Raw genomic sequence first — 23,728 nt, forward strand, 5'->3', positions numbered from 1 at the left:
ACTTTCCACCACCCAACATCTTTAATTTTCATTGTACATTTCAGCTTCATTATAACCACAGAGACCCAAAAGTCTTTCAGCACTTGTAGTTTTGGGGACTCATTTATGAAAACGCACCATATAAGCAAACTATAATAAGTGATGTCTTAATATATATTTAAGCAACATTGTGAAAGAGGTCTTGGAGTGGTAACCATTTGGAATGGAAAGAATAAACAAGAAACAGTAACTAAATCTAAAAGCCTGTTGAATTTTCAGAAGCAATTCCATTTAAAAGCAGCATTATGTGATCAGCTAATCTAAGGAAAAACAATAGGTTGCATGCATAACACTGTTGTAAAGTGATTGGAGATGAGAAATGGGACGATATTAGCATTTGTCTGTCCAACTGACCAACTCCTGAGGGCAGCTTCTTTCATTTTAGCTGCTAATTTTTCATAGTCACCGGATAGTCTTCTTCTAAAAGCAGAAGAAAGGGGAAACCAAAACAATTAAAGAAGCTAAAAAGAATTTAAATTACTCAAGAGATTAAAGGGAATGCAGATTCCTGTGTTGCACAGACCTTTAAACCAATACTACGGGCAAAATACTGATTACAAATGATTTGCTGGAATGAGCGGTTTCTGACATCACAATTGGTAATAACTTGTAGGATGTGTAACCCACACATTCCTTGGCTGGCGTATGTGTAACACGGCATTGTCTTGCCTGAAGAGCGGCATTACCCGTGACGCCTGGCTTTGTGGGAATGGCGAACATCCACTGGCTTGAAGCCTGTGCCGGACTGGATTTCAGAAGAGGCATTTTTCATCATTACTGTCTGCCAGTCTGCCAAAGCCTCCCTCAACCCACTCTTACAGGCAACTCTAACCACAGTTACATACTCAACCACACATTCAGCCATAAGATCGGGACAGAGGAAGGGCTGGCCAGTTTGTGAAGGTGTGTTTGTTCACTTACTGTGTATGTGTGTGTGTGTGTGTTTCTAGGATTAGGGATAAGGCAGTGCTTCATGAACCATAAAAAACCACCAGTGTGAATTCTCATGCTCTTCAGCTGATGTAATCTTTCTTCTTCTGTGTGTATGTCTCAGTTCTTGCAGACACTGCCTCAGCTACGACATTACCGTGTATTGTAACAAACCATTTAGTTTCTTGTGTTTACTATTTTCTCACGGACTCACATTGTGAGTGTGCACAACTCTAGAAGAGTGAGAGAACTTGGCTTTAGCCCTTTATTCAAGGGCACAAAGGTGCATTGTAATGTAAGCTAGGAGACACTTTTGATTTTGCTCAATGTTACACTCAAGTACAGTACAAAGTTTGCATATCCAGCATAGGCTGAATCGATACACTGCATAATACATCTACTGTATTATAATTGAACTAATGCACTCTCACTTATGTTCACAAAATGCTGTGCTGAACTGTAATGTGTGCACACAGCAATATATTTATTCCCTGGGTCCTCGGGGCTCAATGTTGGCACATACTGCAAATCTGCAATACATTAGCAACATAAATAATCCATAGCCATGCCAAGGCATCATGCCTTATTGTTGGGCTTTTAGTATAATTAATAGCTTCAACTGAGAGCAAGTAAAAGCTTCACATTTATCAAGGGCGTCATATAATGTTTCACTTATTGTCGTTGCTTAGCAGGTCATCTGGCATATATGAGAAACTGCTGTCATAGGCCCACAGGAAGGTGTTTTAAGAGCGTTTCAAAGAGCATATCCGGAGACTAATGTTGCAGTTAAAATGAACAGCGAACCCCCTTCAAAATTTACTGCTTAGGATGCTCGAACAACTCGGGACCATCAGCCCACCAGCTTAGATGAACACACACTGTTTTCAAGCTTTCTTTTGAGGTATTTAAGTTGTGCATTATCATTGGGTGATGTGTTGAAATAATTCAACACGGCCATGAACATTCATAACCTGTACGAGTTCATCCCATAGATACAGATACATACCTGCTAATTATGGCTTTCTTCTTATAACATTGCAAAACAAAGCTGGAGTACAGTCGCTTTGATGGGTTTTACTCTGCATTATTTGACAACAATTCCAAAAAGCACCAACACCACAAACACGCTCGGGTAGCGGAAGTGAGGCCCGGCTGGCTGCAAACGTGCTTTTTTTCTGCTGTAGAATTTTGCATGTTAATATGGGAGTTTATGGGAATTGAGCAGTTTCTTGGAGCCAGCCTCAAACACACTGAAGGCCTGCAGTTTTTGGTACTCCTATATCTTCTTTGGTTTTCAGCTTCCAAGGTTGTCGGCTGGTTGTGACTTACTGGTAGGTTTGGGGCTTCTGGTATCTTTTTATTGGAGAAACTTGTCCAAAATGGGAATGTAGACTTCCACACTGATGTTTTTGTTCTCCAGGACTGAACGTCTTCACAACACTTCATCTTCTGGTCTCACATTATGGAAATCTCTGACAGTGATTAAACACAACTCTACACAGTAGCTTAACGCAAGAAAAAAAAGATGACACCACCTTGAGAGAAGAAATAAATTAAAATATGAATTGGACTTGTTCCATTGCAGATAGGTAAAATAGTTATACAGCTCCTCCAGCTGGCCTTTTGTGCATCATGTACAGTTTGTAAAATATTTGTATTAATTTATTTTTGGCTAAAAACCTCAGTGGGTATAATGGCTCGTTTTATGTTTTGCTGTCAAGAATTTGCCCGCAGTCTTCTTTCTTTCCATGTTTCTTGACTGGTAACTGGAGCCAGCAGTCTTTAGACTTCCCGAGGACCCTCACAGATTACTACTCTTTAAATAGAGGGGCTCCTTATAATACCCCCAAAAAGTGGAACATTTAATGACAGCTAATCTTTTCAATGACTCCATGCAATCAAGCTGGAGGCCTGGTATAATGGCCCTTTCTTGAATAGCATTGGTAGTTTCATAGTCAAGGAACATATTGAGAAAGGAGGGGGGTTTCATTTTCCCAGCCTCTTTTTGGGAGGTTTATTTTGGCATGCAACTTCAGGGTTTTTTTGATTACCAAATGACACCGTTCCCCATTTTCCAGGATGGCAACCTTATCAGTAGACCAGTAATACTTTGTATCAGGGGTATCCAATCAATGTCCTCAATGTACCCTTGCAGTGCACCATCTCACAAACATTGACTTGTTTTGGCTTTAAAGCAGCTTGATGATTATTGAACGTGGCTCCTCCAGGGGAACTGAGCCACATGTAGAGTCTTGAAAGATTTATTTACCTTTTGTTATCCCGGTGCCCTTACATGCACACGTTAGTTGGGATGGTTTGGCTCTTTTTAAGCCTTTATGCCCCTCGTACACCATTCGTGCCAGTTTTGCCCAAAGGTCAATAAAAAACACAGTTTCTGCTTTGTTATGCTTTCCCTGAAGGTATTCACTCAGTTCTTCTAGTTTCCGAGGGTTTGTATAAGATGTAAACATTTTGATTTTCTGATGTCATAGCTTGACTGCGATCAGGATGGTTTGTTTTTGATCTCATTATTGCTGAACCTGCACCACTGAGTTGAAACTTTTTTTAAACATCTTTCAGATTGTTTGCACAGTAGATATGAGAGAAGACTGATGAGGTCATGTCTCAGGATTTGATTTCCAGGTCTTCTAAGTTTGCTTTGGACTTAGTTCTTGACTTTGACGCGTAATAGCCTTCGACAAGATGCCGTAGCTTTGAACCTCTGTGGCCACTTATTTCATCACTGATTCTTTTAAGATTTCCTCCAGATTTGGTGAACCAGCTCCTGATTAGATGAGGCCAGCATGGTGGTGTAGTGGTAAGCACTCCTGCCTTCCAGCAAGAAAGCTACTTTTAACCCGGCGGGTTGGATTGGGCCTTTCTGTATGGAGTTTGTGTTCTCTGAGGTGTGTCCAAAGTGTGTATCCTGCTTCTCATCCAGTGTCAGCTAGGATAGGCTCCAAGCGCACCATGAGCCTGTTTGGATAAGGAATTAAGAAAATGGATGGATGGATAAAGTTTATGACATTTAGACTTGAGCAAAGTCTAAATGTCACAAATGTTTGGTTCAAAAACAGTTTGAAAGATTCATCTTATCCCATCATTGCATTTTGAGTTTTTTTTAACATGATATATATGGAAAACATAAAAACAATGCAAACTTTATGTCACTTTATTCTCTGGGTAAGAAGGTAAATTATCCCGTTAAATCAATGTGAGATGTGAAAGCATTTTAGTGTCCACATGACTGAGCATCCATGTGAACACCATGCGAGGTATGTTCATGTGTGTGTGCCAGAAGTCCACGAGGAGGGCGGGAGGTTGTTTTCTTTTCCTTTTTTCTCCTTCTTTGTTATCAAGCCTCCATGTCTCTGTGGGGAATGTTTATAGAAAGCAGACCTGTTTCCTCGCTTTTACCAGAAACCTTCATATTGTTGTTTGCTTTTCATGACTGATTGGTGTCGAGCGGGGCTTATAGTACTGACCAGAAAGGCAGGAAACATCAGTGCCAGGTTCCTGATTTTTCACCAAGCTGCTTGGACTCACTTGAAGGCTGGAGAGCTAAAAGATGGGAGAAAGGCTTGTCTGGGCCTGAGTACAAATATGCCTTTAATCTTTTTTATAAAACATAAAATATAGTTTCTCAGCTTTGTGGAGTGTTTTTAAAGCTTGCCAGGAAGTATATAGGAGTGTAACTGCTAGAGATCAGATTTTAATGGCCAGGATAGTTTTGCCCAACTTGTTCATGACCTGTTAATGGCAGTGGTGAGTTTGCTTTCTTATGCGTATTATTAATAGCTCTATTTAGGATATTAATATTTGTGCTGGAAACACAGTGCGGCAGTGATTAATGCTCAGCTGAGTCAAGTTATCCAGATCTTTGAATGGATCTGTGTTTTCTCTGCAGATTTTTTTGTTTCATACTGATCGAATGTCAGAAATGAGTGATTGTGCGCAAAGCAAAATGGAGCAAATAGAAATTCTTACGTAATCCTATGTTTAACAGCTGATGTTTAACTGCTGATGAGTGCATGATGAACATCAGTTTTGTTAAAAAAAAAAAAAAAACGGGACTTGAAGGAGAAGCAGATAAAGGAGGGAGATACTTTGGTGGGATTAAATGTGAAACCCAAACTCACCCATCCATCTGTCGTTAGAAAACAGCTAAATGTGTAGGCGTGCAGGTGACTTAGTGCTGCAGTTAAATGAACGATATCCTTCCCTTTGTGGGGTTTTTCTTTCCTTTTCTTTTTCATTGAGGTTATAACATAACAGCTGTGCACAGTTTGACTGCACAGGCTCGTCTCAGCTTGTCCAGTTTTCTCCCCTGACATCAACCTGTTGCTTTCCAAGATCTCGACGCTTCTCGTGCAAATGCAATCTAATGTTGAGATAACAGTTCCCCTCCAAAATACGCAAATATGAATAAAAAAAATGTTCTGTTGATTTTAATCACATCATGTGTTCGTAATCAGTAAACGGGGCATAATTGTAGAAATGGAAATTTAAAATGGAGCTATTATGCTTCTCCTTCTCTTCTCTTTTTGTATATACTATTACAATGGTGGATGCTTAAAATAAACATGGCCAAATGTGACCTTGCGAGTCCAAAGCTCAGGCTTCACACTGCTCTAACACCCTGTTTTGAACCATTTTGTCTATTCCTAGCTCTGTGTGATGTCATTGAGAGTGGGTATACCTAATAAGGTCATCTTACTGTAGGAACATTGCTCTGGCTGTGAACATAGAAGCTCCGCCCACTTGCTGTTTAAAGCTCAACATCAGGTGGGGGGCAGCCAATCAGGAGAAAGTTATCTTAAAGGGAGCAAAGGATGATTTGAGTGGCTCCACCAAAGCTCAGTGTAAGATAAATAAAGATTATTTTAAACTGTGAATCATGCAGAGCTACTGCTACTCTAAACTAGTAATAAAAATATGGAGGGTCTCATTCCCAGGGTGTCAAAAGATCTCATGGATACTAGAAAGGTCTCCTTTGGCATGATTCACTGAGTTTAACGGAGAAATGCTTGTCATACTCTTTAGTTGTTGCATTTGGACACTTAGCTTTACGTTTAAATGCTCACCCACAGCATTTAAACGTAAAGCACCAAGTGCCTTATGGTTCTCTGTTCACACCACTGATTTGTGCACAAGTCAAAGCTGAGCTGGCTTCAACATTTCTTCAGTGGCCCAGTCATGCGTGAAGCTCAACCAGTCATTTAGTTTCATGTTTAGGAACACGCAGATGCCAAGGGATGATGTGGACAAGCACTAGAGCAGCACTTGATAACTGACTGAGACTTTGAGTCTAGCTGCTCGTTCTTGCTGATTTTGTAAGTTTGTCACTCGTTCTGATAAACTAATTTGCTATTAACAAAGCAGCCAGTGAAAAGAATCAGAAGAATATGAGAAAATATGAGCTTCCAAACACAACACTAACCCCAGTCCTTGACTCGTGACTTACACCACCTCCATCTACACGTCCTCGTTCTGTGGCGTCCAATATGCTAGGTGTGTCAAACCACCGACGCCAGAAGATGCCACAAAATGGCAGTATGTGACACTCTGGGATGGGAATGCCTTAGTTTCAAAAGTCCAGCTATGCTTAAAATGTTTGTGAACTGCTTCTTTGAGCATATTTGATATTTACTGTTGCAGAAAAATGCATGTGCAGAGTTTGACACATTAAAAGTGTTTTAACATTCCTGCTCAGTGTTCACCTCAACTCTGAATGCAAGTCTTTTGTAATCAAATCATATTCCAGGATGCAAACATATGTCATCATAAAGACTGAGACATGAATCAAAGAAATTAAAGGTTTTATTACCAAATGTTTATGAGACAAAAATTGTTATTCTGTATTAAGCATTCATTTCTGCTTTTATGACTTTGACCCATTATTTCTGTCTGTTCTGGCTTGTTCCATTTGTTTGCGTGTTTTAAGGGCCGTTCCTACAGTAACATCTCCTGCAAGTGAGCAGATGTCAAATGACGACATGTGGAAAAATGTCTTCATGTGAACATGTGTCACTGAGATATAAAATGGGGAGATGCTGAAAGACTTCTGACAGAAGCTGAAGTTTCTCTCTGCTCGCTGTCTTTCAGCAAAGCTTGGCAAAATGCCTTGCAAAGGTTTATCCATACTGTAAGCACAGCAGTGAAATTGGTATTGATCTTTGCATCTGACTGTGGGTGAGGGAGCAAACACAAGCACAATGCCCAAAATGTCAAAGGAAAAATGGCACAGAAGATGGCAAGCTTGCCAACTCACCAGAGGACATAAACCACCCTCTGAACCCTGATTCTTCATGGCTGCCTTCTTCTTAACCCCCTCTTCTTGTCCTCAGCCGCTTGGCCTGGTGCCAGAAAGTGAGAGCCATGCTAAATGTGTAAATCAGCGTGCTGGTAAATACCAGCTCTTAGCTGAAGGACCCTGGGAAGGGAACGTGACCCCCGCTGTAACTTTAGAACAAAAGAAACAAGCCGCAGCTTCTCCCCTCACCACGCTGTCAGCCCCGTCCAACAAAGACAGGGGTGAGAATGAGCAGGCTGAAGGCCACTTTGAGCTGCAGCCGTGGAGAATAAGCATGGCAGGGACATGCAAAGGCTGTCTGATCCCTCCGGGGTTCAATTTGCTCCTACACAGGCAAAGAAACAAACTGTGTGCTCATTATGATGGTTTTTCGTTTCAAAAATCTTTTGACATCTATCTGTATCTCTTTATCATCACTGTGGCAGTGAATAAAGTTAGCGTTAGCTAATCTTTGCTAGGTAGTGTGATGGACTTAGCTGTGGCTTTCTTTTATAGTGCACACATAGAGGATCAGAACTGAGATGAGATGTGTGGTTGACACCTACAGACCCAAAGTTAATCTTAATAGACTGACACAAACTAACTCAAGCCAGCAACGTGTTTTTTACCGAATGCTGTCGCACATGTTTTGCGTCTCACTATTTCTGAAGGGTTAGGGTTGGACACGAGCCTCTCAGAATTACCACTAACAATGCAGTCCAAACATCTATTTCTAATTGCCAGTACACAAAAAGGTTTGCAAAAAGAAAGAAATACAAAGCTGAAATTCCTGAGGCGGCAATTGCACATGCAATTTTAAAATGGTTGCATAACCTCTTAATTGTAAAATGAGGTGGGTAATTTGTGGTGGAATGTTTTTATATTGGAAATTATGGACATGGTTGATTCACACCTCTGCAATTATTGCAAATCATGAGTGATCCAGAGTAATACTAGCCCAGGGATGGGCAATCTCAGTCCACGAGGGCCAGTGTCCTGCAGGTTTTAGATCTCACCTTGGGTCAACACACCTGAATCACATGATTAGTTCGTTACCAGGCCTCTGGAGAACTTCAGGACATGTTGAGGAGCTAATTTAGCCATTTAAATCTGCTGTGTTGGTTCGAGGACACATCAAAAAACCTGCAGGGACACCAGCCCTCGTGGACTGAGATTGCCCACCCCTGTACTAGCCCCATGCAAACAGGGCTTTAGACTGTCTGTGAAGGTTCTCAGTCATCCAGGTCATCGTAGTCCAGACCTTCCCAAAGTGTGGGGCCCGCCCCCTAGGGGGGGCGCGGTATGAGAAGGGGAAAAAAAACAACGCTTGGACACTGCTAGCACGGGGCGCCTCCACAAACGCAAAGCAGGAGATGAACCATAGCTGAATATGTTTCCAAACCAACTTCATTGTTAGCAATGTTGAATATTATTACACAGGAAAAAAACAACTACATGTAAAATAATCACACCGTGATGCCTCTGCCTTTCTAAATAGAGGGACAATAACTGCATGTGTATGTGTAAGCGTGTAAAACCTGAAGATGGAGACAAAATACTGTTAATCTGACTATCTGCCATTTTTCAATTCATCTCATGTAAACAATAACGTGGCGCACAGCGTGACGTGAAAAAAGGCACATACCTTTTGACGTTGCGTGAAGAACTCTGTATTCCTCGTCAACACGTAAACGTAAAAAAGGAGTTTTAAAAAATCTCCGTGTTCAGTGATTTGAAACGCAGTTTACGTGTGGACGAAACAGCTGCGTCTTCAAAAATACCCGTGTAGGTGTGGACGCAGAGTTAGTAGTTTATTTTCTTACTAACTGTAATTTATTGCAGATTACTTGTATTTGCTTAATTGTTTACTAAATGTCTGAGGTGTGAAATAAGCCGCAATGGAGCAAAATATGGGTGTGTGTGGTTGGAGGACGTGGGTTAGGGTTACATTTTTCTTGTAAAACAAAGGGGGGCCTAGCAAAAAAAGTTTGGGAACCACTGTAGTCTAAGAAGCTTGGAAAGAAGCGTCTGGACTTCTTTAAGTTGCTTGAAGACGTTTCACCTCTCATCTGAGATGTTTCTTCAGTTCTTCAGTGATTAGGTAGAGGTTCATTAGGAGGTCCATTATCCCTCTTGGGAGAACACTCCCACAGGGCTTAAATCTGGGACTCTTCACCATTTGACCCTAGAACTGACGAAGCGTCTCGGATGAGAGGTGAAACGTCTTCAAGCAACTTAAAGAAGTCCAGACGCTTTTATAGTAATACAAAGACGGATGATAAAAAGCCTTTCTAGAAAAGATGGATTTTTTTGTGCAAAAGTCCCCAATGTGGTGAATAATTAATTGATGTCCTAATTGTTTTTGCTATAAGATACTATACTGTATACACCCAAATACTGTATAGTACAGTATAATAATCCCAGACGTGTACTTAAATATGCTGACAAAAGAAAAACAGACACAACCGTGCGTACATGCCTCTTCATTCCTGAAGTGCTTCTCATTCTGTGACACATAAATCAGCAGCGCCGAGATGAGGACCAGTGTTTGGAGACAGCGGCTCAGTCGTGTACACGTCCTGCAGTCCAATCTGCCAATAAATCTGAGATTTTCCACAACTTTCCCTTGAGGGAAACAAAGAGGCCATAACGTTCACACAGACTGAGACAGACAAGAAAGAAAAATATGTGGATGTAAAGCAGCAGAAGTGTACATTAGGAAAAAAGAAAAATACATCGGGCAAAGAAGGAATTCCTACTCAGCCCGCATAGATGCATCAGAATTCTAATAAAATAATGAATATGGATCAAGAAGGAGAAAAAAGCAAAGTGAAGAGGGCATAGTTGCTTGGACCAAAGCTCTCCCATCATTCCTTTGTGCTTTGATAATATCCCAATAAGTCCATACGAAGCCGCACTCTGGCACACTCGACCAGCACGGACACAGAAAAGCCTTCTGTTACTCGTTACGCCTCGCAAATTGAATTTGCACAGTGAATATTTCGGCCGGGACGTGCCAGATGCAAAGATCTGGATAAACATAAAAGCACACAGGGAAGCCGTGTGTTTATATGCCAGTGCAGAGAGCTGGAGAAAGTTTTCTAGCGCATGCCCTCCCACGCTCTTTTCCACGGTGGAGAGTGAGCTAACCTGCATGGAAATCGGTTTGCTGCTTGAAGTAAAGCTGGAACGTCCATCTCTGTGTTTGATTTTCTTCCGTGAAGGTTGAGATTTGTAGAAATAGGCATAGCGGTATTTGTTTACCCAAATAATGAATCGATTCATTTTTTCTCCGTGCCGCGCCGGTGGGTTCGTTGGTGGGGTCGTTGGTGGGGTCATTAACATATTCAGATCTGGGAGAATGACATCGGTTACATATCGTGTCAGTTTCTGGAGTGTGTCAGCGGCTAGCAGGAAGCTTACTGCATGTGAACGCCGTCATACGAGCCAGGGATATCTGACATGGACTTTTGTCTGCAGGAAATGGGCCCTTGTTTAATGCAGTTAACAGAAGCATGTATGGAATGCAACAACACAATTATCCTTTATTATATTACACTCATTTGAATACTGCCGATAGCATCAACACACACTCTCACCAGGCTTCCTCCTCTCGCACCGCAGAGCCCGGACAAAGGCTTTGTGTAGGTTTTCATCTAAATTCAGACATTATTCAGAAGCCATGGTTACACTGGACCCATTGCATTTCGTTCTATGGGCTGTTTGCACGTTTGATTCTGGTCAACAATATACCTTATGTGTGGGTCTATAGTACTGAGGCTAGTGCTGTAATCTGAGCTTATTTTGCAGTAGTGTAAAATATCCTTTCATTTTCCATGGGGGTGTTTGGATACACTTACAGAAATCTGACTTCTTAAAGCATGAAATCTACAATGTACAGCTGAGGTTGACACAGCAGCTGTGGCTACTTCTGGCTTTTCTTCCAATAGATGCTGAAATATTCTATGTTTTTATATATATATATATATATATATATATATATATATATATTTTTTTTTTTTTTTTTTTTTTTTTTTTTTTTTTTTTTTGAGTGCGGGTCCCAACTTGTTTTTCTCTAAAAATGCATGTGGTCAGATGGAAAAACACACAAACTTGTCCATTTGTACAAAATGAAATAGCTGGTAATGGACAGACACAATGTTACTGATGGTTACATCCTCATGCAATAAAGAGGATATATGTTGTATCAAAAGACAGCTGAAGGTGCAGAGGGTATAGCAAACGTTTGTCTTGAAACTGTTTGTCTAGAACTGTCATTGCTGCTTTTAATAGAAGATAAGAATTTAGGTGTGAAAATCATGCTTCCTTAGTTTTTAACTAAAGAGTATTCTGTATCATAAATACAGTTTTGAGATTTTTAAAGTAACAAACCTGCTTTAAAGTATGTTGAAACATCAGTAACTTGTGATTAATTTGATTGTGTGCAGTTCTCTGCCTGCATTGGCATGTATGCATTAGGAGCCATGGTTCCCCCATGCAATATGAAAGCCACATAGATTTGATATTAGAGCAGTATTTCCATAGATGGCAATGATCATTGCAGCATTTACATAAATATATGTATCTGTAATTCAAAAGGAAAAATGAGGAGAGGACCAAAATAAGAGTTTAATGTCTAGGTACCAAAGTTCTTTAGATATTTAATTCTGGACCAACATGGCGGACTCGACTGACGACTATCCTGAAACGTTTTAATGCTCACGCTTCTATTGAAAAGTAAATTAATGCACTTTTAGTTTTGCCCATGCAGACTTCTCGTGTTGGAAATATTTGTTTCATTCAGTGGTTTCCTGCTGTTTGATCTGCGGCTATCCCATTGCTAAGTGCTCACCTGCTTTTAGATAAATATTTGCTGTGGTTTCTGGTGGACCCTGACTCTGACTGCAACAGTACAATGGCACCAAGTCCCAGTGAAGCAGCTACATAGCACGAGGGAGAATGTGAGCTATTCTAATGTGGGCAGACTACCTACAGTCTCAATCTGAACTTCTAATCAGCGGTTACATTACAGTGGCGCCATTCGCTAATTTGTCATTGATATTGCATCAAACATAATTTAATTGCAAATAAAATGAATGAATTTTATTGGTCATGACAACTGAGTTGCAATAACTAAATAAATGTTTTGGCGCCTTCATGAACTTGCTCTTTATGTTCTGTTCTGCCATTTTGGCCGCTGTCTTCGAAATGACGCATTTAACGATTACATTTCCACTTATTCTGTACAGTGCATCGGATCTAATAACTGTTTATCTGATGGCTGATTCTTCGAATGAAATGTAGCCCAGTCAAAGTAGTGTTCATTGTTTTGGGGCTCACCAAACAAGACCCTTCATGGCTATTTCTGCTCCTTCCTGACAGAACAGTACAACCTTTAAGTCACATATCAGCACCAATGTTCTCCTCTCTGTTAATATCTTTCCCCCCCTTGTGTTTTACTTACTTTCTTATTTTCTTAATTTGCTAGTGTGCTTATCCTGCTGCATGACCCAGTTTGAGCTAAGCTTTAGCTGTCAGACAGAAGGCTTCACATTTGACTCTAGAATACTTAAGAGTACTTTGGTATACACAGCAGTATCAATTCAATAACTACAAAGCACCCAGGTATTCTGGCTTCAAAATAAGCCAAAATCATCACCCTTCCTTCATTGTGCTGACATTTGGTATGATGTGTTTGTCCTAATATGTTCTTTACATGCAACTTTGCAAACCTAAGCCATGCATCAGTCCATAAACTTTAGTATTTAAAATGCTAACTGAGCTCTTGGCTTGTTACGGTTTCTTACCTGGCACAAAGCTCGAGCTGACCTTGGGGTGAATTTGTTTGAATGTCCACTCCTGGGATTATTGTGGCATTGTATGCCTGCATGCCCCGGATCAGCAAACTGCCAAAACTCCTGCCTTCATAGAGTTGCTAACGCTTGCTGATGATCAGTTACTCAGGTGCGTTTGAATAGGAGCAACTGGCTGCTACTTGCTCTTGTGGAGGAAGCAAGTTTAGTTTAGTTTTTTAGCTTTTTTAAATTTTTTAGTTTTAGTTTTTCGCAGAACTGCCTCTCTGTCTATTGCATTTTCTTATTACTTTAGTAGAAGTTGAGCAGAGCTCTGGTGGGAATAACATAAGGTCACTGAAACTCCATGCACTAATAGACAAGTTTACCCCCACAGGCACACGAGAAGTAACAGCAGAGTAAGAAAGATGTCAATCAATCACTGTCTGCACATGCCCACACAGCCCTGAGAAGATTAGACAATATAAGTGAAAACACCTGTGTGTGCAGCTATGGGCCGTCGAGCGTAGCATATAGGCTTTTATTGCAAATTAACTTTAAAGAAATGGTAGGATGAAATGAAGCATGGATGTTTTAAACACACTGTTCTGTTTGGTATTACTTTAGCTATCTTTCTGAGCTCATAACAGATAATGAAAGGGCCTAAACATGGTTTACAGTCAAGATAAAAGCATGCTCTTGTTCAAGTATGCAGACTAGATATTGCAAAAACTTGATCACTTGAAATTCCGTGCATGTGAACACTCTGGGTGATGACTGACTGCAGGTGGATGAGCTGTCAACAGCATGGGGCAGGGGCAGGGACAGCGTCAGGTGAGAACACTGACCAGGCCCAAGGAGCCTGGGCCCCTGAAGGAACAGGGAGAGAAGAACGGTGTGCTGTTGAGCGCGAGTGATAAGGATGGGAGGGCTAGAATAACTTGTAACTGAGGTTGATTTAAGGCAGACGTAAATACTGTATCCTGTCATCTCCAGGCACACTTCACCATGTAAGACAAAATTCTCTAACCTCCTAGGACCTGGCGTCCACATATGTGGACAACACATTTTGGGTTATTTAGACCAAAATTCTCAATTTTGCTCTACAAGGGCCTGATATCCACTTACGAGGACATTATACCGCTACTGTTCTATCGAAATTTTAAACGAATATCCTAATATGTGGCTCTCGTTTTTCTTAGAAACAAAAATTAGGTAAAAAAAAAATCTGGTAGTTCTATAGTTTTACGTTCATCAGGTCCCAATCAGCCCAAATATCAGAGAGAAATTAAAAATGCATGCCGTGGAAGAGTTCGGGTCTTAGGAGGTTAAAACAGACATAATCCATTCTAGCGGGTAATATATTAGGACGGTGGTGACTGTGACAGACAGCATGAAATCAGTGAAAAAAGTGTTGCTCTTACCTCATGTTTTACCTAATTGGAACAGACTGTATCACGGTCGAGATATTGCATTTCACAACTAACAAGCATTCATGGAAGGGTTCCATTGAAGTAGTAACAGCCACTGTGTTGGAGCCTGTCTTAAATTTAGGCACTGTCTTTTTGCATATCAGCTGCTTCCATTGCTAAAGGGACTAAAATCATGTAATCTGATTAAGGTCATTTCCTGTTTAGAGTTAACATTCCTGTATTCCAGATGGGGTAACAGCTATAAAAGAGACTGTAATGACCCAAGGTGACTCACACATCCTCAACCTTGTGAATCTAATCAGCCGTCCAACATCCCAGTGGCAGTTATCCAGTGACCCTTTTAAGTTTGGTTTTGAGAACTGGCACATAGTAAAACATACTTTGTTTCAAAAGTACAGTGGGTTGTTTATACAAGTACATAGTGCTAGCTAATTTGGGTCTTTTTAATTCAAATTGTTAAGGCTGGGACTGGAAATTGGCCAATGAATCCGGTCACCCGATCTAATAAATATTTGATTATTTTGTATCCATATCCATATGAGTATACAGCCCAACAATAAGCAAGAAAATCCAGCGGTGGTTGAGCTCCAGCTGGGATTTTCATAACCACTAAATCATAGTGAGACTTCATCAATCGCACAAACTCTGGCACTGAACCTGCCAACATTTACACATAGTTTGAAGGGTCAAAAACAGTGAAGCGAAGTCTGCGATACATGACGCGAGCAATTCTTTGGCCAATATCCGCCCAACAACACTGCGCTAAGCTGCATGAAAGGCCTAATGAGACCGCACTTTTTCAAAGGCTGTTTTTTATTTTATTATTGCGGGCAGAGGAAGAATGTGCTACAGTAACACAAAGCAGACTCCGACATCGCAGAAATCCAGTCTTCAAGCAATGACTCGTTTAGTCTCGGATAAGGAGAGAGGTGGAGCGGTAGCAAAGATGAAAGGTGCTCTTAGAGGTTAACAGCAGTGATAACCTCGAGGCCTAATCGTTCAAAGCTAAAACGGACGGAGCATAGCAATGAAATTCGAATATAGGAAAAGAGCAATGACAAAGGCACTCTAGAATCATAAAGCTGCCCCGTGCTATCACCGGTCAGTCGGTTATGTATGAGATGAAGGTACTAACTGGTGAAAATCCAAATGAGAAATGTCAGAAGAATGATACGAAACACTAACCAAGGATGAGAAGACTGGCATGCACAGGAAGGAAACAACCACCACGTTGACATCCTGTTTGCATTCATGCTCATCAAGCGGGCATCTTTTTCTAGGCGCACATCATTCGAATCTTCTGCTAGAAGCCATTATCATTATACTCTTCCTGTTTATCAGCCTCATGCCCTCACGCTGAGCTCACAGAATGATTATGGAAACTGTTGGATGGTAATCGGATTAGTCCGAGCACTTGACAGATCATGAGTTCTGTTGGAGCGGTCCCACCGCTTTGTTCTTCTGTTTAATTTAATAAGGTCTTACGGTACGAGGGGTCGGACGTGAACATGTACAACAACAGTCTGTCGTTACCTTGTCTTTAAACTCAGTAGCTCCGAATCAGCACCTGCTAAACACTGTCCATACAGTTCTTGAATTATCAGCCTTATTTAAAGATGCATCCATTGTTTTTTGGCCATTTGGGGGTCACAAAAATACTTTTTTCAATTCAACATCATGCACAAAAGTTGCCATAAAGCCAAAACAGTGAGCTGAACGGAGTTAAAACAGTAAAGCAGAGGCGACTTTTAGATATTATTTTACATTAGTTTGTTTCCGAAGGGGATTCTTCCTTTTCTCTTTCTGGTAGCTCTAATTCTGTAGAAGCTTGTCCTTTGCTTGTTGTATATTCTACAGTGGAGATGGAGAAACACATGGGTGCTAACTTAAAGCATCTGGGGTTCATGTCGAAAATATGAAGCCATAAATTGTAATCTAAATTTAGCTGCCAGTGTGCTTGTTGTTTACAGTGTTTCTCTAACTCCAAATTAGCATCCACATAACTCACTGCTTGTCTTTCTGTTTTCAGGTGTCCTCATCTTGTGTTCCAGCAACAAACTATGAGTTGGTAAGCAACAGTCTTTCTTTTCTTTTTTGTGTTAGTAATTGCTTCCATGCTGTACTTATTACAGTGTCCGTCTTGGTGCAGAATTGTTGCAAATAAGGTTGGAAAGTAACATGCTCTATCAGCTACACTAACACTGCAGTCACTATAGCAGATAATGGTCCATTATCTGGAGGCCCCCAGAGACAAACTTGTGATTTGGGGCTATATAAATAAACCTGACATTGCTCGACTTAACCGTTGTTTGGCAGCTCATTTTCTGTTCTGATAAGGTTATAAAGGTTATAGCTTTTGGAATAAAAGTTTAAAAAAATCTTCTGGATAAGAAAGGTAAATAAAAAGCTGTGCTATTGAATCTGCTATATCATGATGACGACTTTTGGTCTTTGAAATAACACAGAGCAAATTGGGACGTATTCTGGGTATGAAAAGATTCTGCAAGAGCCATAAAATATTCGCTTGCTCGGTTGCCTTATATGGTATTGACATACGAGGCTGTGTTAGACTTGGATATGATTCGCTTGCTCGCTTCATCGAATGTTGTGTGTTTAAATGGTTTTGGGCGCTTGACAAACCAAAGCAAATATCCCCTGCACTTTTCTGTGCTCACACAGAAAATATTTCTTGAAATTGTCTTATTTTGTTTTTAAAAGCAGCAGTAATTAAGAAAGAACATGTTATTATCCTTGCAGTTGCCTTGGCACTAGATGCCTTCTCCATGAAGACATCTGTTTGAGATGTGCAGAGGCATGAGGCTAAGCTCTCTGGGCATTGTTAAAGGCATGTGTTTGAGTTCATTGCTTTCTGAAACACCTTTGGGATGCAGAGGGCAAGATTTTACCACAAAAATAGACTTCACCGCTATCTGTTGGCCTCTATCAGTTTTCCCTCCACCTTTTTCATCTGACGCACTCCTGCAGCCATCACATGGACTAGGTTCAAGTTTCACCAATTTAGGTGTTTATCCAGAGTTTTAAGTAGTTTATTAGTAGTATAGTAGTATTTTAATAGTCAATGGTAAGGAAGAAAAAACAATTTATCCGCTAGACATATGTGTGTCATGTCAAAAATACACATATAAATAATATTGAAAAATTTTAAAACCTTTTTTTAATGCATTTGTACAGTTGTGTAACAGACACTGTATTCATTATCATTCATGATGTTTTTCATACCCACATTTTTCAAGCAGTGTGGAGGACACTTTGTTAGTAATATTGAAATACAGATTAAAAAAATATTATAATATCTTAATTGGTTGTGTATTGCTGAAGAAAGCAGAGGCAAACAGTAACTGCAGGGCAAATCTCGACAGTCTATCTCTTGAGCTTGCCAAAAGGCGTCTCCCTCGAGGCTTTTATGCCTGCATTAAAGGTGCTGATTGCCTCCATAAACACGGACGGGCTGAGGTGTAAAACACTGGTTGACGTGTCTTTACTGTACTGCTGAGGAGAGAGGAAGAAACACAGAAGTGTTAAAGCTGAGGGAAACAATGGATTTCAACACAAACAATGGCACTTTTTTTTGATTTTCTAAAAATACAACTGCAGATACTGAAGAGGAAATAGGAAGCATGAAAAATAAACACAATGGTGGACACCTGCTTTTATGCACCTGAAGTTTTCCAAAGACTTGTGGTGTTAATTTTTGTTGGTAAGCTTTGCTGTGTTTGGTTTTTAAAGTGCAGTATGTATTACAGAAATGAGTAAGTTATTGTGTTTGTGCGTCACCTCTCTGGTGTGTGACAGGAAACTGGATGGTGTGTGTGTGCTTGTGTGGGTGGACGTGAGAGTGTGCATGCCTGCGAGGCCTGAGGTGTGCTCTCAGTCAGCTCTCCTCAGCCCTTGTTTGGTGAATTCCTTTGCTCACAGCCAAAGGCAACGTGATTTACTGCCCTGCATCAGGTACACTCTGATTGACCATATATTAACTCAGTTGGAGAAAAATGCTGAAAAAAAAATAGAAAGGTTTTTGTTTTTTTTTTTAATCCAGACATTCCAGTAAGATTGACGAGCTACAACTGGAAGAAATTCAACTTTATTACCAGATGATCGCGCTCCTTATGTAATGAATCTCATGCAGCTGCTACTCGGCTACAGATGAAAATAAGCAGTGCTTAATGAGTTTACTATTTTATTTGAATTTGGATTTTTTTTTTCATTTTTATTCCTTACATGTCCAAAATAAAGTAAAATTTGGAAGCAACAAAATTGGTTCACAGCAAATGCATCTTGTTTTTGGCTTTTCATTAAACCACATCATCATGACTGCAATGAGGTGTTTAGTAGGTTCTGCGGGAGCTTTTGAAATCTTTGATCTTCCTCAGCAGGTGGAGTTGAAATTGCAGATGTTCGAAGCCTTTTTTTCAGAGCATTTGAAGTGGAGTTTATTATGTATAAAAACTCAATTTCAAGTCTTTTTTTTTTTTTTCTATTCTTGGATCCTGGCTGTCAACAAGAGTGCCTATCCATAATGCCCTTACTAGGTATGCAGAGGCCCTATTGTCCTGCTGTTCAAACCTTTTTTGAGGGGGAATGGCCAGTCAGAAGAAACTTCACTGAATGTCAGGGTGGCCTTTAAGTGTGAGGACCTAAAACCGGTTGGTTTTAAACAGTATAAAAGATGTGCGATGTAGCTACCCTGATGTCATGTACTGGTTTGTGAACTTCTCGCATAAAGTCTTAAGCTGACCGATTTCTCGTAATCAGGTTGGTGTTTTGAAATTGGATATAATGAGTGAAGGGGTCAGCTGACAGTCAAACCGCATGTTCATTGGCTAACAACCATCACATCCTGTATAATTCTCCTTTCAGACTCTAATAATGGCAATAATTCGCAAAATGAACGTAATCGTTTGTTGAATGTGACCCCAAAGTAGTGACTGAGCCTTAAAAAAATTATCAGGATAATGTCTACAAAGGTCAGGGCCGAGGGCTATTTTCACCATATTCTACAGGAGCGAAGTCATTTTGCAACTACAGCTATTGCCCCCTGGTGGTCATTTAATAGACTGCAGGTTTATGGCAATTCTGCGAATCCGAGGGCCCTATAAAGGCCCAGTATAAGATGGAAAAATGATTATTTTGAACTTTAAATGACGCAGACCTACTCTAGGAGATACCAAGAATAAAAGTAGGGAGCTGTACTGTAAATGAGCATAACTGATCCCTTTTGAAGGACCTGTTATCACAACAGCTGGGAGTAAAAGTTTGTTCTTGATACTGGTGGTGCTTTTGATTTAATCAAATATCATTAAAAAAAGAGTGCAGACTTATCACCATTATTTAAGTGTTAAGAGAATCGACTTTTCTCATTGCTTAAGGTAAATCTGTCTCCATAGCAACTGGTTTAAGGGCACAGCACAAAGCTAGTCCAACAGTGTGCAGGGCACTGTGTGAACTAAGCTGGATAGATGCAGCTTTTAAATGTACTTATTTTTATTCTGGTCTCAATCAAACTGTGGATGATAAAGCCAGATGAACGGTTAGAGTAATAATTTAGTAGATATGAATAAAACTTAACAGCACCAGCATTAAGTCAATGATACTGTGAAATTGGTGCTTAGTGATTTTAGTATGTTGTAGCAATATACTGGTGACTACCTCTGGAGTGAATTTGAAATGATTCAGCCCACGGCTGGAAGGTAATGCCAACATTTACTGTAAGTGATGATGTGCGTTTCAGATATCTTCAACTGTTGAAGATGACAGCAACTGAGGGGTGCACAGTGTGCCGTAGAACATGCTGGGAGCATTCCTCAGATATTCCCTCATGTTGAGCTCATGTTGCCAGGAATCAGTTTTATTTTGCACAGCCCTTAGATGAGGGTATGTGGGCTGTCGTGGAGATGTTAGGTGTTCTCACCGGTGAGATAGGCTGCACATTTGTTCTCGCAAGTAAAGATATGCACACACTCAGAGAACCATAAACCACTAACACCTACGTCATCCACCATTTTTTTTTAATATAGGTCTTGTGTAGTCAGGGAACAGGGCCAGGACATCGCTGAGTAATGAGTAACTGCAGGGCAAAGATGGTGTAGATGTGGTCCAATTAGTGCTGTGTTTAGAACCACACATATTTCCCCGATGTGCCCTGTGTTACGCTGTGTATACAAGCAGCAACCAGGGATCCGGTTACAAATTACAGAATGTTCGCAGAGCCCTGGGAAAGCAGGAACTAAAACATAAAATAGGCATGTTTAACATTGGACTGAGAGCCAACTAAAGCATAATGCATTGGTGTTTGAAGTGGATATTACATAAAGATGCTGTGTGAAAGATAGGACATCATGGTCAAGTTTTTCCTCTTCCGGCACTTTGGTTTAGACAGTAAGAAGAATTAGTTACATACTGCTCAGAGTGAATTCCCTAAGGAGATGGTTGTTAAACAACTAGGAGAAAGTAACTTTCATGCTTTTTCTATCCAGTTCCATAGAATTCCAATCCAAATGCAGTGTGCATGTTCTAGAGATTCAGTTCTTTTTTGTGAACATATAACATTTTAAAGCTCATACAAGTTTGGTTGCTTTGCATCAAATTGCAAAGCAAAATGTATAATGCACCAAAAGTATATACCAGTATACTTGTAACTGATACACTGAAAATAACTGAGCCTTTTGGTTTACAATGGTGAATTACAATTGAACAGTGGCTTATAAATTGCAGTTTTATGAAGTCATCCCACAAACTTAGTAGCTGCAGTCCAAGTATTTCCAGTTCTGTTCACTCTGACCTGATTACCAGAATGGACTTTTTTTGCACGCTAAGCAGTTATTTATTTTTACCAGTGTTGGAAAACACAGTATGAAGACTGTCAGTTTAGATTATGGTCACTCAGTAACTGCAAGGTATAAGATGCCAATATATCCTTCAGAAAATCTATGGTTTTTTTATGACTGCTTTAGTTTTGTTGCTATTAATAATCAGAATCAGAATCAGAATTCTTTATTAATCCCGAAGGAAATCAGCATGTTTGATGGCTAAAACCAAAATAGACCATCTTTACTTGAAAAATCCTGACAGTTATCCCTCAATAGTTTTACACAGACAATGCCATACTTAGTAGGGAGTCTGGTTGGGTGATTTGTGTTAACACAATAAGACTGCCACAGTTAGCTTCTCTTTACAAGCAGTCAGCATTGGTTTCCTTTTCCCCTGACCATAGTCTTAACAATCTGTTTTTAGCCACGCCTACATCTTGTTCCCTCACATGTTGAGTAATAAATAATTTGGTGAGAACACAACTTTTTTTCCTAGTGATGTTTTAATCTTTTCAGTAAGTGGAGTTGTAACAAAATGCCTAAATATCAGAATAAGCTGTATTAGCATGATAACATTCTACTATCATTCTATTATCTATTATTCAATTATCAAAGAAACATTCTAGGTAAGCATATTGTGGACACTTATTTGGGCAGCTACTTTGAAGAATGTATAAATTAACTTAAATTTCAGTGATCAACGGGATGTAAAAACTAAATCAGATAAAATCTGGTTATAAAGTTTGCTCACTTTACCTAAAAACAGACCTATCTGGGAGTGATGCTTCTAACCAACATCGTGTCTTTGACCTGGACCTCATGTCTTTTATACAGCAGCAATTTCTGTTGAAATAATAAAAGAAGTTTGATTTTTTTCACATAAAAATTACTGTGAAAAACACCACAATCACACAGGGCCACAAACTGGTCTGCAACCCCCTTGCAACTACATGCAGTTAGAGAAGAATGTGTATTCCGATTGCTAATTGGTTAGGGAACTGATTCCAACAGTTGCAGTTTGCACCCTCTTTGTGCCCACTTGCCAATCACTTGGGGAATACACATTTTTCCCTAGCAACCAGAGGTCACCAATTGGTCTCTAAGCTTTTATGACTGGTACCTCAGAAGGTAAAAGCCTGCTTTGCATTAAATATATATTGTTTATCCACCAGTGACAGAGCAACATGATGATCTGGAAATCCGCTGCAACCTCAAGCACCTCCAGAGGGACACATCTGGCTTTCAGCTGTTAATTCTTCCTCTGTTCGTCACCACCTTGCTTCTGTCTCAGTCTCCTTTTTTTGTATAACTTAACATAATATAAATATGGTTTATAAGAGCTTTCTTTCTGCTGAACACAGCTGCCTTCTGTAGCTGAAAATGACGCTATGAGAGCGATGACTGAACCAAAATAGTACAGCTAAACAATGAGCTCAGAGTTGCTATAAATCTTAGTAAAGCAGAGCAGAGTCGTAGGTTCAGTTGATGACACATCACTATGAAAGACTTATTAAACATCGTTTTCACATTTTAATTTTATAATTTCTGTAATTTGCTGTCTAAACCAAATCCTTCATATTTTTTTGGAAAATAAATAAAAACCATATGTACTACAACATTTGAATCCTCATGAGACATGCTTACCAAAGAAACATATCATTGTTTTTATGGAATTTTTGCGCTCTTACCGTACTAGCATGTACTAGAGCACAAAAGAAGAAGCAGCTTGTTTAATAGGTGTGTCTTTGTTTGTGTCCATGACAGCGTGACTTATTAGACTCTCGTTGCACATACACGTTAGAAGTAAAAATAGTTGGCAGATGCTTTTGCATACTCCCCCCCTCTCGCACATGTTAGAAAAGGCTTGTGGTTACATAACGGAGCGAGCGGCCAGGTCCGTATCAGTAGGAGCAGGGACAGGCGGGGGGTGAGGAAACAGAGCGATGTCAGGGGTGGTTTAGGGTCACGGCCGGCTCAAGGGTTTTTCCCACAGCAAGGACCGGCCGCTCTGTTTTACCCCGGGTCCTCAGGGATCCCTGGCATGTTAGGGCCTAACCCCAAAGGGGGAGGAACTGAGAACAAGCATACACACTCCAACTTTAACCCCAACCTTAGATGCACACAGGCCCTGCCTCCTCAGCAATGTGTTTACATTTCTGGGACGTGGCTATGTGAACGCTGCAGATGAAGGAGCATGGAGCATGAGAGAGGCACAGCTGTGTGTCTGTGTGTGTGTGCTGTTGTTGATGAAGTAGGAGAGCTTGGCTATAAGTCTGTATTACCGTTTTTAACTTTCAGCGGTGCCATGTTGTTGTTGTTTGTTGTATTTCGATTCTGTGCAATTCTCCTATGAACAAAAAATAAAAAATAACAGAAAATGACTCATTGCAGGTTGTTTTGCACCATCGTACAAAT

General features: G+C 40.3%; 1 protein-coding gene across 19 annotated transcripts in view; it reads left to right on the forward strand.

Moving 5' to 3' along the window:
- The window catches only part of tns1b (tensin 1b), a 195,152-nt gene that overhangs the window by 98,471 nt on the left and 72,953 nt on the right, over nt 1–23,728 (forward strand). For all 19 annotated transcript variants that reach the window (XM_085250708.1, XM_085250711.1, XM_085250706.1 and 16 more), the window contains one exon: nt 16,516–16,554. In XM_085250708.1, coding sequence (XP_085106834.1) covers nt 16,516–16,554 — 39 coding nt within the window. The remainder of the gene's footprint in view (nt 1–16,515; nt 16,555–23,728) is intronic.

Source organism: Mchenga conophoros, linkage group LG16 (assembly GCF_057382185.1).
Source record: "Mchenga conophoros isolate Kocher_MC1m ecotype Shallow Benthic linkage group LG16, M_conophoros_male_GT1.1, whole genome shotgun sequence".
Lineage (NCBI taxonomy): Eukaryota > Metazoa > Chordata > Actinopteri > Cichliformes > Cichlidae > Mchenga > Mchenga conophoros.